The 14,785-nt window shown below is 49.7% G+C and overlaps 1 protein-coding gene across 2 annotated transcripts in view; it reads right to left on the minus strand.

The window, feature by feature from the left end:
- CLMP (CXADR like cell adhesion molecule) overlaps positions 1 to 14,785 on the minus strand; it is a 156,904-nt gene that overhangs the window by 32,644 nt on the left and 109,475 nt on the right. For both annotated transcript variants that reach the window (XM_088457149.1, XM_088457150.1), the window contains exons 2-3: positions 6,464 to 6,630; positions 4,720 to 4,915 (exon numbers count right to left, since the gene is read on the minus strand). In XM_088457149.1, the coding sequence (XP_088313275.1) occupies positions 4,720 to 4,915; positions 6,464 to 6,630 (363 nt within the window). The remainder of the gene's footprint in view (positions 1 to 4,719; positions 4,916 to 6,463; positions 6,631 to 14,785) is intronic.

Below are 14,785 nucleotides of genomic sequence, written 5' to 3' on the forward strand. Positions count from 1 at the left end.
GGGAAGCCTCATACACATACATGTTACTAGGTAAGACGGGCAGTATGTGATCAGTGTGTATTACTAGTAGTGATGGGAAGCCTCATACACATACCTGTTACTAGGTAAGACGGGCAGCATGTGATCAGTGTGTATTACTAGTAGTGATGGGAAGCCTCATACACATACATGTTACTAGGTAAGACGGGCAGCATGTGATCAGTGTGTATTACTAGTAGTGATGGGAAGCCTCATACACATACCTGTTACTAGGTAAGACGGGCAGCATGTGAGCGGTGTGTATTACTAGTAGTGATGGGAAGCCTCATACACATACCTGTTACTAGGTAAGACGGGCAGTATGTGATCAGTGTGTATTACTAGTAGTGACGGGAAGCCTCATACACATACCTGTTACTAGGTAAGACGGGCAGCATGTGATCAGTGTGTATTACTAGTAGTGATGGGAAGCCTCATACACATACATGTTACTAGGTAAGACGGGCAGTATGTGATCAGTGTGTATTACTAGTAGTGATGGGAAGCCTCATACACATACCTGTTACTAGGTAAGACGGGCAGTATGTGATCAGTGTGTATTACTAGTAGTGATGGGAAGCCTCATACACATACATGTTACTAGGTAAGACGGGCAGCATGTGATCAGTGTGTATTACTAGTAGTGATGGGAAGCCTCATACACATACATGTTACTAGGTAAGACGGGCAGCATGTGAGCGGTGTGTATTACTAGTAGTGATGGGAAGCCTCATACACATACCTGTTACTAGGTAAGACGGGCAGTATGTGAGCGGTGTGTATTACTAGTAGTGATGGGAAGCCTCATACACATACATGTTACTAGGTAAGACGGGCAGCATGTGATCAGTGTGTATTACTAGTAGTGATGGGAAGCCTCATACACATACCTGTTACTAGGTAAGACGGGCAGTATGTGATCAGTGTGTATTACTAGTAGTGATGGGAACCCTCATACACATACCTGTTACTAGGTAAGACGGGCAGCATGTGATCAGTGTGTGTTACTAGTAGTGATGGGAAGCCTCATACACATACATGTTACTAGGTAAGACGGGCAGTATGTGATCAGTATGTATTACTAGTAGTGATGGGAAGCCTCATACACATACATGTTACTAGGTAAGACGGGCAGTATGTGATCAGTGTGTATTACTAGTAGTGATGGGAAGCCTCATACACATACATGTTACTAGGTAAGACGGGCAGTATGTGATCAGTGTGTATTACTAGTAGTGATGGGAAGCCTCATACACATACATGTTACTAGGTAAGACGGGCAGCATGTGATCAGTGTGTATTACTAGTAGTGATGGGAACCCTCATACACATACATGTTACTAGGTAAGACGGGCAGTATGTGATCAGTGTGTATTACTAGTAGTGATGGGAAGCCTCATACACATACCTGTTACTAGGTAAGACGGGCAGTATGTGATCAGTGTGTATTACTAGTAGTGATGGGAAGCCTCATACACATACATGTTACTAGGTAAGACGGGCAGTATGTGATCAGTGTGTATTACTAGTAGTGATGGGAAACCTCATACACATACCTGTTACTAGGTAAGACGGGCAGTATGTGAGCAGTGTGTATTACTAGTAGTGATGGGAAGCCTCATACACATACCTGTTACTAGGTAAGACGGGCAGCATGTGATCAGTGTGTATTACTAGTAGTGATGGGAAGCCTCATACACATACCTGTTACTAGGTAAGACGGGCAGCATGTGATCAGTGTGTATTACTAGTAGTGATGGGAAGCCTCATACACATACATGTTACTAGGTAAGACGGGCAGTATGTGATCAGTGTGTATTACTAGTAGTGATGGGAAGCCTCATACACATACATGTTACTAGGTAAGACGGGCAGCATGTGATCAGTGTGTATTACTAGTAGTGATGGGAAGCCTCATACACATACATGTTACTAGGTAAGACGGGCAGTATGTGATCAGTGTGTATTACTAGTAGTGATGGAAGCCTCATACACATACATGTTACTAGGTAAGACGGGCAGTATGTGATCAGTATGTATTACTAGTAGTGACGGGAACCCTCATACACATACATGTTACTAGGTAAGACGGGCAGTATGTGATCAGTGTGTGTTACTAGTAGTGACGGGAACCCTCATACACATACATGTTACTAGGTAAGACGGGCAGTATGTGAGCAGTGTGTATTACTAGTAGTGACGGGAACCCTCATACACATACATGTTACTAGGTAAGACGGGCAGTATGTGAGCAGTGTGTGTTACTAGTAGTGACGGGAACCCTCATACACATACATGTTACTAGGTAAGACGGGCAGTATGTGAGCAGTGTGTATTACTAGTAGTGACGGGAACCCTCATACACATACATGTTACTAGGTAAGACGGGCAGCATGTGATCAGTGTGTATTACTAGTAGTGATGGGAAGCCTCATACACATACATGTTACTAGGTAAGACGGGCAGCATGTGATCAGTGTGTATTACTAGTAGTGACGGGAACCCTCATACACATACATGTTACTAGGTAAGACGGGCAGCATGTGATCAGTGTGTATTACTAGTAGTGATGGGAAGCCTCATACACATACATGTTACTAGGTAAGACGGGCAGCATGTGATCAGTGTGTATTACTAGTAGTGATGGGAAGCCTCATACACATACATGTTACTAGGTAAGACGGGCAGCATGTGATCAGTGTGTATTACTAGTAGTGATGGGAAGCCTCATACACATACCTGTTACTAGGTAAGACGGGCAGTATGTGAGCAGTGTGTATTACTAGTAGTGATGGAAGCCTCATACACATACCTGTTACTAGGTAAGACGGGCAGCATGTGATCAGTGTGTATTACTAGTAGTGATGGGAAGCCTCATACACATACATGTTACTAGGTAAGACGGGCAGTATGTGATCAGTGTGTGTTACTAGTAGTGATGGGAAGCCTCATACACATACCTGTTACTAGGTAAGACGGGCAGCATGTGATCAGTGTGTATTACTAGTAGTGATGGGAAGCCTCATACACATACATGTTACTAGGTAAGACGGGCAGCATGTGAGCAGTGTGTATTACTAGTAGTGATGGGAAGCCTCATACACATACCTGTTACTAGGTAAGACGGGCAGCATGTGATCAGTGTGTATTACTAGTAGTGATGGGAAGCCTCATACACATACATGTTACTAGGTAAGACGGGCAGCATGTGATCAGTGTGTATTACTAGTAGTGATGGAAGCCTCATACACATACATGTTACTAGGTAAGACGGGCAGTATGTGAGCAGTGTGTATTACTAGTAGTGATGGGAAGCCTCATACACATACATGTTACTAGGTAAGACGGGCAGTATGTGATCAGTGTGTATTACTAGTAGTGATGGAAGCCTCATACACATACATGTTACTAGGTAAGACGGGCAGTATGTGAGCAGTGTGTATTACTAGTAGTGATGGAAGCCTCATACACATACATGTTACTAGGTAAGACGGGCAGCATGTGAGCAGTGTGTATTACTAGTAGTGATGGGAAGCCTCATACACATACCTGTTACTAGGTAAGACGGGCAGTATGTGATCAGTGTGTATTACTAGTAGTGATGGGAAGCCTCATACACATACATGTTACTAGGTAAGACGGGCAGTATGTGAGCAGTGTGTATTACTAGTAGTGATGGGAAGCCTCATACACATACATGTTACTAGGTAAGACGGGCAGTATGTGAGCAGTGTGTATTACTAGTAGTGATGGGAAGCCTCATACACATACCTGTTACTAGGTAAGACGGGCAGTATGTGATCAGTGTGTATTACTAGTAGTGATGGGAAGCCTCATACACATACCTGTTACTAGGTAAGACGGGCAGCATGTGATCAGTGTGTATTACTAGTAGTGATGGGAAGCCTCATACACATACATGTTACTAGGTAAGACGGGCAGTATGTGATCAGTGTGTATTACTAGTAGTGATGGGAAGCCTCATACACATACATGTTACTAGGTAAGACGGGCAGTATGTGATCAGTGTGTATTACTAGTAGTGATGGGAAGCCTCATACACATACATGTTACTAGGTAAGACGGGCAGTATGTGATCAGTGTGTATTACTAGTAGTGATGGGAAGCCTCATACACATACCTGTTACTAGGTAAGACGGGCAGTATGTGATCAGTGTGTATTACTAGTAGTGATGGGAAGCCTCATACACATACATGTTACTAGGTAAGACGGGCAGTATGTGATCAGTGTGTATTACTAGTAGTGATGGGAAGCCTCATACACATACATGTTACTAGGTAAGACGGACAGTATGTGAGCGGTGTGTATTACTAGTAGTGATGGGAAGCCTCATACACATACATGTTACTAGGTAAGACGGGCAGTATGTGAGCGGTGTGTATTACTAGTAGTGACGGGAACCCTCATACACATACATGTTACTAGGTAAGACGGGCAGCATGTGAGCAGTGTGTATTACTAGTAGTGATGGGAAGCCTCATACACATACATGTTACTAGGTAAGACGGGCAGCATGTGATCAGTGTGTATTACTAGTAGTGATGGGAAGCCTCATACACATACATGTTACTAGGTAAGACGGGCAGCATGTGAGCAGTGTGTATTACTAGTAGTGATGGGGTTGGTATTCTTATTACCTAGATAGGTCTGGAGACGCAGGACCTGTCACAGATACTCACCCAGAATCTTTAAGCTGATGTAACACCATTTATATTTCCCAGCATTCTTCACTTTGCAGATGTACTGTCCGGCATCGCTGGGCTCCAGGGACGGGATAAAGATGTCCGCGTCACCGGCTGAGAAGTTGGAGGAGAATCTGTACCGGCCTATGAGCTCTTCATTTTCATAGACTTTTCCCCCGCTGTAGCTGAGGATCTGGGAGGTATAGGAGAGACCATAATGTATGTTACATACTGAAAACATGCACTGCAGGGCCAATGACTAGTGTAGTGTAGACTGTTCCTACATGAAATTGCCCTGCGACGATCAGAGAATGAGCTCACATAAAGCTGGGTACACGATGCTGCGATTCCGCGACTGTGCGATGTGATGTAATGATACATAGCGTGTGCCCACTATATGATACGGCGTACCTTGGCCGATGTATCGTTACATCGTGCATGTACTTACTCGTGGCGTTCATTGCATCGTCCCATTTTCCGTGCAGCACAGCAAGTGGGAGGATGTGGTGAAGGACAGATTGGGCGTACACACTATATAATATATAGTACAATACATCGTATATACATCGTATAGTATGTATCCAGCTTTAGCGCAAGGTAGCAGACTGAAACGCATTAGGTCGCATCTACATTACCACTGAGGCGGAGACACGAAGACGGGAAGGGATGTGCGCACGTAGGCAGAGTTATGTAGGGGCGTGTTCATGCAAATACGGCCAAGCAGAGCAGCAGGTAAGCGCACATACACCTGTTAGGGGATGCAGCGGGGAGGAGGGGGCGCAGGTATACGATGATGATGATGATATATAGTAGTAACCCAGGCACATATGCCGCAGAGGCGTACACATCACATCATTGCTCTCTGTATATGCAGAAATACGCTATTATTCCGCGCACGTTTCCGATGTATGCCATCAGCCCCTGGGCCTTCCCGGCTTTATCACATGTTCCCCAGTCTCTGTATACACCCGCCAGGGACATCTCAGAGTTTACGGCCTAACACTAACAATAATTATGCCCCGTGCCAATGGTTAGTGAGCGCCTAAAACACGGATAATGTCGCATATCCAGTAATCAATGGCAACATTTACAGGGCAGTCTTTACTGAAGAGCAATATTTAAAATGCTAAAAATTACATTAAGGCCAAGTTCTATAAAGGTCAAATGTAGCAGCATGGTTGCACAGTGGTTAGCGCCGCTGCCTCCAGGCAGTGAGATCGTCGGTTCAACTCCCACCAGTGACGTATCTGTGTGGGGTTTGTATGTTCTCCCATATCTGCATGGGTTTCCTTTCACAGTACATCTACATACAGTACACGGTGGTCATTTGGCTTCTGACAGAAACGTAGCCCCCTCCCGTGTGTGGGTGCATGTGGTAGGGAATATAGGTGGTGGGCTCCACTGGGGCAGGGACTGGTGTGAATACATAGATTATATTGGTGCAGATTATCTCTATGTTTAGAGAACAATTATGTGGAATTAAGTCCTATTTATAATTTATAGCTCCAACTAAAATGACTGTACATATACATAAATAGGTTCTATAATAATAATAATAATAATAATAATAATAATAATAATAATAATAATAATACTACACGTGATGTAACACGGCTTTACTACAGCCAGCAAGTGGGGTCGTACCATCTGAAAAGCCCATTTACTAATGATTTGGGCACTTGGCTGAACCTGCAGAGGGATATTTCCTACACGCTCAGGACTGCCGGGTATAATACGTTACCACTTTCTGCCCTTGGTCAGAGACGTTGGAGAACCACTCAATGTCCAGGTTGTTTCCCAGCAAGCCCAGCTTGTGTGAGCATGGCAGCGTGACGTTCTCCTCGGATACACTTCTCACCTCCATGTGCGTTACTGTCTGAGATAACGTCCCGATGACAGAGCAGAGACCTATGGGAGATGACAGACAGAGAGCCTGGTCACATTACAGCACACACGGCCCCAACGCGGCTCTGAGTGACTGCAGGGACTCTGATGAAAGCGTAGCAGTAAAACCTGCACGCAGTGGGACGGCCATTTTCTGGGATGAACCAATATTAGTTAATCATCAGGAAGCAGGGACAACATAGAGACAGTTGGGGGCCGATGTAGAGCTGGTCATATATGTGGTTGTTGCTTATTCAATACGCGTTTCATTACCTAGTGCTGTAGGGGCGTTATCACATACATGCAACCGGGCAGGGCCGTAACTGGGGTGGAGCGACATGTGCCATGGCACAGGGCACCGCAGGGCAGGGGGCGCTGTTCGGGCCTGTCATTTTTCTGTTTATAATCATTCTCACTCCATCTGCCCACCTCCCAAGCACCTTCAGTCACATCCTCTTTTATTTACACACACATTTCAAAATACTGTCATACCTGGGACTCAAACCCATCACCTCTCACATGGCAGTCAGATAACTTACACATGAAGCTATCTGCCCCATAATTTATGATGGCAGTCCATGAGAGGGGGCGCTAACGCTTTTTCTGGCCCAGGGCACCAAAAACTCTAGTTACGGCTCTGCGACCGGGGGAGACCGGCACAGAGGCGCCTAGGCGTATGTCAGGAGACATAACTGCATACTTGCCAACTCTCCCTGTAATAGCAGCAGTCTCCCTGACTCCCTGAAGAGTCTAGCAATCTCTCTGATTGCACACTACCCCCACTATGTAGCTGTTATATACTTGAAAAAAACAAAACAGAAATCAGAAATATATACATTCAAATGGTATAGTCAGTGCCATTTCCCTGCATTGTGCTTAAGGCACAATGATCCCTATGGCTACATGCCTTATAATACAAGGTTTCTCTTGGCCACTTATATGGAACTCCATGTAATACACAATACATGAGCGAGCCCTGAGAAGTATCAGTGTGTTTGCATGAACAAGTAGATCTTACTAACTGCTTTGGGACTCATTTACATTTGGATGTAAGTCAGTTTTATGACACGCCTCTCAGATGTAGTAGTACACGCCCACTTTACTGCCGCACTCATAGGTGCCGCTTTCAAAATTAGGCAAGTATGCATGACTTGTGGGGGCTCGTCTCATGCTACAGAAAACTCACTGATGATTATAATAACAAATGACAGCCACTTCTGATTGGCTGCATTGGACCCCCTGTATGAAAATCATTGTCCCCCACAGGAAAAATATAAAACACATTGTCCCCCACAGAAGATATATAAAACACATTGTCCCCCACAGGAGAAATATAAAACGCATTGTCCCCCACCTGAAAAATATAAAACGCATTGTCCACCACAGGAAAAAATATAAAACACATTGTCCCCCACAGGAAAAACATAAAATGCATTGTCCCCCCACAGGAAAAATATAAAAGCATTGTCCGCCACAGGAAAAATATAAAACGCATTGTCCCCCCACAGGAAAAAATATAAAACGCATTGTCCCCCACAGGAAAATTATAAAACGCATTGTCTCCGACAGGAAAAATATAAAACGCATTGTCCCCCACAGGAAAAATATAAAACGCATTGTCCCCCACAGGAAAAATATAAAACGCATTGTCCCCCACAGGAAAAATATAAAACACATTGTCCCCCACAGGAAAAATATAAAACGCATTGTCCCCCACAGAAAAAATATAAAACGCATTGTCTCCTACAGGAAAAATATATGAATCTGACACTTCATTACAGTATTATATTGTGTACAATTTGGGTATTATGATTTTAGCCACATCTCTACGCTTTTGTTACTCCTGGTGCAAACCAAGCGCACGTGCCATTGCTCTCTCCCCATCGTGCAACTGGCGCGGCCTACATTCTAAATTGCATTATTATTGGAAGCATTTTCCGCTTGCCAGTAAAATACGCATAACTAGACATGAGCCTCCCAGTGATGTTACTGGTACCCGGGTAATTGATCGGCTGAAACTCCCCCCTCTAAATATTGGGTCAGTCCTTAGAAGCCTCATTGTACAATGTAGATGCATATTTCAAGCTTCAATAATCTCTTCCCTATACACTTATTTAGTTTTGTTGTTTCCATGTTTCCCTTGGTACATACAAGCACAATTGTTTTTAATCAGGTTTTCGTATAAGTTACTAATAATAACTACATTCATCAATGCAGAATAGTGATGTAAAACCAGGTTCCCCTGTACAGGTCACTCAGAAATCACAGATCACAGCTCAAGCAATAGCCACAAGAGGGCGATGATGAGCTGAACTACTTGGCTGCCTGTCCTAAGACTATATCCAGCTGCATTCCTGGAATATTCTCTGTTCCCATAGCCCGGCATATACATAAATGTTACACATGGAGACATCTTCCCACCTAATGATCATTTCTGCAGACTGCAATGACTGTAAGGGGATTGGGTCTATCTACGTTCTACATAAATGAGACTATACACCCCAAAAGCCCATTTCCCTCCATGTTATGTCCCTTCTCACAGTTATAATTATTTCCTATTCACAACCAACTCTTCATTCTTGGCCCTGAAAGGGATTTTCACATTAAAAATCAGAAGCGTTTTCCCTCCCCTAACAATACCTGCGTGTGCTGCCGGAGTACATGCGCCCTTTATCCGGCACAGCGGAACACCGTCTATATGTGAGGCCGGGACCCGTGACCCTGCTACTAACAGTACATAGACCACTGCTAATGGGGAGAGAGGGATTTAGTAAAGTTTATTTTTGATAATGGAATCTGATATTGTATATGAAATATATATATACTGTATAATGCCATCATATTACACAGTGCTGTATAGAGGGGCTGGGTACGGGATGCCGGCGTTCGGGATACTGGCGGGCAGAACGCGACTCTGGCATCCCAACAGGGTTAGAATACCGACACATTGTTGGTCAGTATCCTAACCCTCCCCCTCCCTCCCCGATGCCTGACCCTAACCTCCCCCCTAGTGCCTGACCTTACTTCCCCTTCCCCGCACCCTAATCCTCCCCCTTTGTGCCTAACCCTCCCCCTCCCTCCCCAGTGCCTGACCCTAACCTCCCCCCTAGTGCCTGACCTAACTTCCCCTTCCCTGCACCCTAATCCTCCCCTTTAGTGCCTAACCCTCCCCCTCCCCCTCCGATGCCTGATCCTAACCTCCCCCCTAGTGCCTGACCTTACCTCCCCTTCCCCGCACCCTAATCCTCCCCCTTAGTGCCTAACCCTCCCCCTTAGTGCCTAACCCTCCCCCTTTGTCCCCAACCCTCCCCCTTAGTGCCTAACCCTCCCCCTTAGTGCCTAACCCTCCCACTCCCTCCCCGATGCCTGACCCTAACCTCCCCCCTAAGTGCCTGACCTTACTTCCCCTTCCCTGCACCCTAATCCTCCCCATTTGTGCCTAACCCTCCCCCTCCCCGGTGCCTGACCCTAACCTCCCCCCTAGTGCCTGACCTTACCTCCCCTTCCCCGCACCCTAATCCTCCCCCTTAGTGCCTAACCCTCCCCCTTATTGCCTAACCCTCCCCCTCCCTCCCCGATGCCTGACCCTAACCTCCCCCCTAGTGCCTGACCTTACCTCCCCTTCCCCACACCCTAATCCTCCCCCTTAGTGCCTAGCCCTCCCCCTTTGTCCCTAACCCTCCCCCTTAGTGCCTAACCATCCCCCTTAGTGCCTAACCCTCCCCCTCCCTCCCCGATGCCTGACCCTAACCTCCCCCCTAGTGTCTGACCTTACTTCCCCTTCCCCGCACCCTAATCCTCCCCATTTGTGCCTAACCCTCCCCCTCCCTCCCCGGTGCCTGACCCTAACCTCCCCCCTAGTGCCTGACCTTACCTCCCCTTCCTCGCACCCTATTCCTCCCCCTTAGTGCCTAGCCTTCCCCCTTTGTCCCTAACCCTCCCCCTTTGTCCCTAACCCTCCCCCTTAGTGCCTAACCCTCCCCCATGCCTGACCCTAAGCTCCCCCCTAGTGCCTGACCTTACTTCCCCTTCCCTGCACCCTAATCCTCCCCATTTGTGCCTAACCCTCCCCCTCCCCGGTGCCTGACCCTAACCTCCCCCCTAGTGCCTGACCTTACCTCCCCTTCCCCGCACCCTAATCCTCCCCCTTTGTCCCTAACCCTCCCTTATTGCCTAACCCTCCCCCTTATTGCCTAACCCTCCCCCTTAGTGCCTAACCCTCCCCCTCCCTCCCCGATGCCTGACCCTAACCTTCCCCCTAGTGCCTGACCTTACCTCCCCTTCCCCACACCCTAATCCTCCCCCTTAGTGCCTAGCCCTCCCCCTTTGTCCCTAACCCTCCCCCTAAGTGCCTAACCCTCCCCCTCCCTCCCCGATGCCTGACCCTAACCTCCCCCCTAGTGTCTGACCTTACTTCCCCTTCCCCGCACCCTAATCCTCCCCATTTGTGCCTAACCCTCCCCCTCCCTCCCCGATGCCTGACCCTAACCTCCCCCCTAGTGCCTGACCTTACCTCCCCTTCCTCGCACCCTATTCCTCCCCCTTAGTGCCTAGCCTTCCCCCTTTGTCCCTAACCCTCCCCTTGTCCCTAACCCTCCCCCTTAGTGCCTAACCCTCCCCCATGCCTGACCCTAACCTCCCCCCTAGTGCCTGACCTTACTTCCCCTTCCCTGCACCCTAATCCTCCCCATTTGTGCCTAACCCTTCCCCTCCCCGGTGCCTGACCCTAACCTCCCCCCTAGTGCCTGACCTTACCTCCCCTTCCCCGCACCCTAATCCTCCCCCTTAGTGCCTAACCCTCCCCCTTTGTCCCTAACCCTCCCTTATTGCCTAACCCTCCCCCTCCCTCCCCGATGCCTGACCCTAACCTCCCCCCTAGTGCCTGACCTTACCTCCCCTTCCCCACACCCTAATCCTCCCCCTTAGTGCCTAGCCCTCCCCCTTTGTCCCTAACCCTCCCCCTTTGTCCCTAACCCTCCCCTTTAGTGCCTAACCCTCCCCTTTAGTGCCTAACCCTCCCCCTCCCTCCCCGATGCCTGACCCTAACCTCCCCCCTAGTGTCTGACCTTACTTCCCCTTCCCCGCACCCTAATCCTCCCCATTTGTGCCTAACCCTCCCTCCCCGGTGCCTGACCCTAACCTCCCCCCTAGTGCCTGACCTTACCTCCCCTTCCTCGCACCATATTCCTCCCCCTTAGTGCCTAGCCTTCCCCCTTTGTCCCTAACCCTCCCCCTTTGTCCCTAACCCTCCCCCTTAGTGCCTAACCCTCCCCCTCCCTCCCCGATGCCTGACCCTAACCTCCCCCCTAGTGTCTGACCTTACTTCCCCGCACCCTAATCCTCCCCATTTGTGCCTAACCATCCCCCTCCCTCCCCGGTGCCTGACCCTAACCTCCCCCCTAGTGCCTGACCTTATCTCCACTTCCCCGCACCCTAATCCTCCCCCTTAGTGCCTAACCCTCCCCCTTAGTGCCTAAACCTCCCTTTGTCCCTAACCCTCCCCCTTAGTGCCTAACCCTCCCCCCTTTGTGCCTAACCCCCCCATCCCTCCCCGGTGCCTGACCCTAACCTCCCCCCTAGTGCCTGACCTTACTTCCCCTTCCCCGCACCCTAATCCTCCCCCTTAGTGCCTAACCCACCCCCTTTGTCCCTAACCCTCCCCCTTAGTGCCTAACCCTCCATCTTTGTCCCTAACCCTCCCCCTTAGCGCATAACCCTCCCCCTTTGTCCCTAACCCTCCCCCCTTAGTACCTAACCCTCCCCCTCCCTCCCCAGAGCCTGACCCTAACCTCCCCCCTGGTGCCTGACCTTCCCTTCCCTGCACCCTAATCCTCCCCCTTAGTGCCTAACCCACCCCCATTGTCCCTAACCCTCCCCCTTAGTGCCTAACCCTCCCCCCATAGTGCCTGAACTTACCTGCCCTTCCCCGCACCCTAATCCTCCCCCTTAGCGCCTAACCCTCCCCCTTAGTGCCTAACACTCACCCTCCCTCCCCGATGCCTGACCCTAACCTCCCCCCTTAGTGCCTGACCTTACTTCCCCTTCCCCGCACCCTAATCCTCCCCCTTTGTCCCTAACCCTCCCCCTTAGTGCCTAACCCTCCCCCCTTAGTGCCTAACCCTCCCCGGTGCCGTACCCTAACCTCCCCCCTTAGTGCCTGACCTTACCTCCCCTTCCCCGCACCCTAATCCTCCCCCTTTGTACCTAACCCTCCCCCCAACCCCGCTACTTTGCTTCGGGATTCCCAGCGGTCAGGATATTGACCGCATCCCGTGTAGAGGATACTTACTCATCCACATCAGTCATTCCCCATTGGATTCGGCATTTGCCCGTGTACTGCACATGTGTAGCCATCGGCCGATGCATGTGTCACCCAGAAACATGTACATTACAGTAGCCTATAGGCTGATATATATAGATCTTCAGATGGCGTTAGCTGCCAGGGCCAAGCTTGGTGAATCCAGCAGTATAGCAGCCCCTATAGACCTGCTGTGTGGTGGGGAATGGAAGCACTGCAGCCGATATCTGCTATGCTCCCTCCTAGTCCCATCCAAACCCTCACGTGTCCGGCCAGGAGGCAGCTAGACACAGAGATGGGAATTTTCTGGCCAATATCATTGATGGAATCCCTACAAATCAGCGTTACACACATATGGACATAATGGTCACAGTGTTCTAGTCACTGACTGGTCAGGGCCACATAACACAGTGTAAATGATATTGCTGCTCTGTAGCAGAAACCAATCATGTCCTAGCTTTGGCTGGTCTAATGGCTCGTCCACATGGATGGTTGCTGCGTGGCACAATGACCAATGGATGCTCTATTGCCTCTGCTAAGCACACAGACAGCACTAATGTATGTGGTACAGAAGGAGCCATGACGGAGGCATCTGCATCTAATTAGGCCACACATGAGAATGGCTACACCGGACGTATTATGACAAAGTTCTATCACAGCTCTTTGGTGCTCCTACTATATTTGGGATTACACAAGGCTCCGTTCCTTGCCCTTCGCTCTTCTCGCTGTACGGTTCTCGTCTACCGCTCACGTGACCAACTGTCTCTCTGCTTTCTGGATTTCTCAATGTTACCTGAAGCTCAACATGTCCAAGATAGAAGTCAACATATTCCCTCCTACCAAAGTCACCTGCCCCGATTCTCACAGCCTAAACTCTGCTGTAAGACCCGTCTTCCTCCCATTCCGCACCTGCTGCTGTGCTCTGCAGAATCCCCATATCCTCCAGAGCTTTCACCCCCACCTGTAACGGGATGTAGTTACTATGCCTACACCCGGGATGCTGGCTCTCCAAACCCCAGTGCCACAATCCCCACTGTTGGCCAGAAGACCGGCGCTGGAATCCTGACAGTAGGGTTAGGCTGCGGGAGGGGGGAGGTTAGGGTTAGGCTGCGGGAGGGGGGAGTTAGGGTTAGGCTGCGGGAGGGGGGAGTCAGGGTTAGGCTGCGGGAGGGGGGGAGTTAGGGTTAGGCTGCGGGAGGGGGGAGTCAGGGTTAGGCTGCGGGAGGGGGGAGTCAGGGTTAGGCTGCGGGAGGGGGGAGGTTAGGGTTAGGCTGCGGGAGGGGGGAGGTTAGGGTTAGGCTGCGGGAGGGGGGAGTTAGGGTTAGGCTGCGGGAGGGGGGGAGTTAGGGTTAGGCTGCGGGAGGGGGGGAGTTAGGGTTAGGCTGCGGGAGGGGGGAGTTAGGGTTAGGCTGCGGGAGGGGGGAGTTAGGGTTAGGCTGCGGGAGGGGGGAGTTAGGGTTAGGCTGTGGGAGGGGGGTGGTTAGGGTTAGGCTGTGGGAGGGGGGAGGTTAGGGTTAGGCTGCGGGAGGGGGGAGTTAGGGTTAGGCTGCGGGAGGGGGGAGGTTAGGGTTAGGCTGCGGGAGGGGGGAGGTTAGGGTTAGGCTGCGGGAGGGGGGAGGTTAGGGTTAGGCTGCGGGAGGGGGGAGTTAGGGTTAGGCTGCGGGAGGGGGGAGTTAGGGTTAGGTTGCGGGAGGGGGGAGTTAGGGTTAGGCTGTGGGAGGGGGGAGTTAGGGTTAGGCTGCGGGAGGGGGGAGTTAGGTTAGGCACCACTGGGGGGAGTTAGGGTTAGGCACCACCGGGGGTAGGTTAGGATTAGGCACTAAGGGGTCAGGATTAGGCACAAAGGGGGGAGGGTTAGGATTAGGCACTTACCGGGAGGGT

This window comes from Taudactylus pleione, unplaced genomic scaffold (genome assembly GCF_031769625.1).
Source record: "Taudactylus pleione unplaced genomic scaffold, aTauple2 ptg000740l, whole genome shotgun sequence".
In the NCBI taxonomy this organism is placed as follows: Eukaryota; Metazoa; Chordata; class Amphibia; order Anura; family Myobatrachidae; genus Taudactylus; species Taudactylus pleione.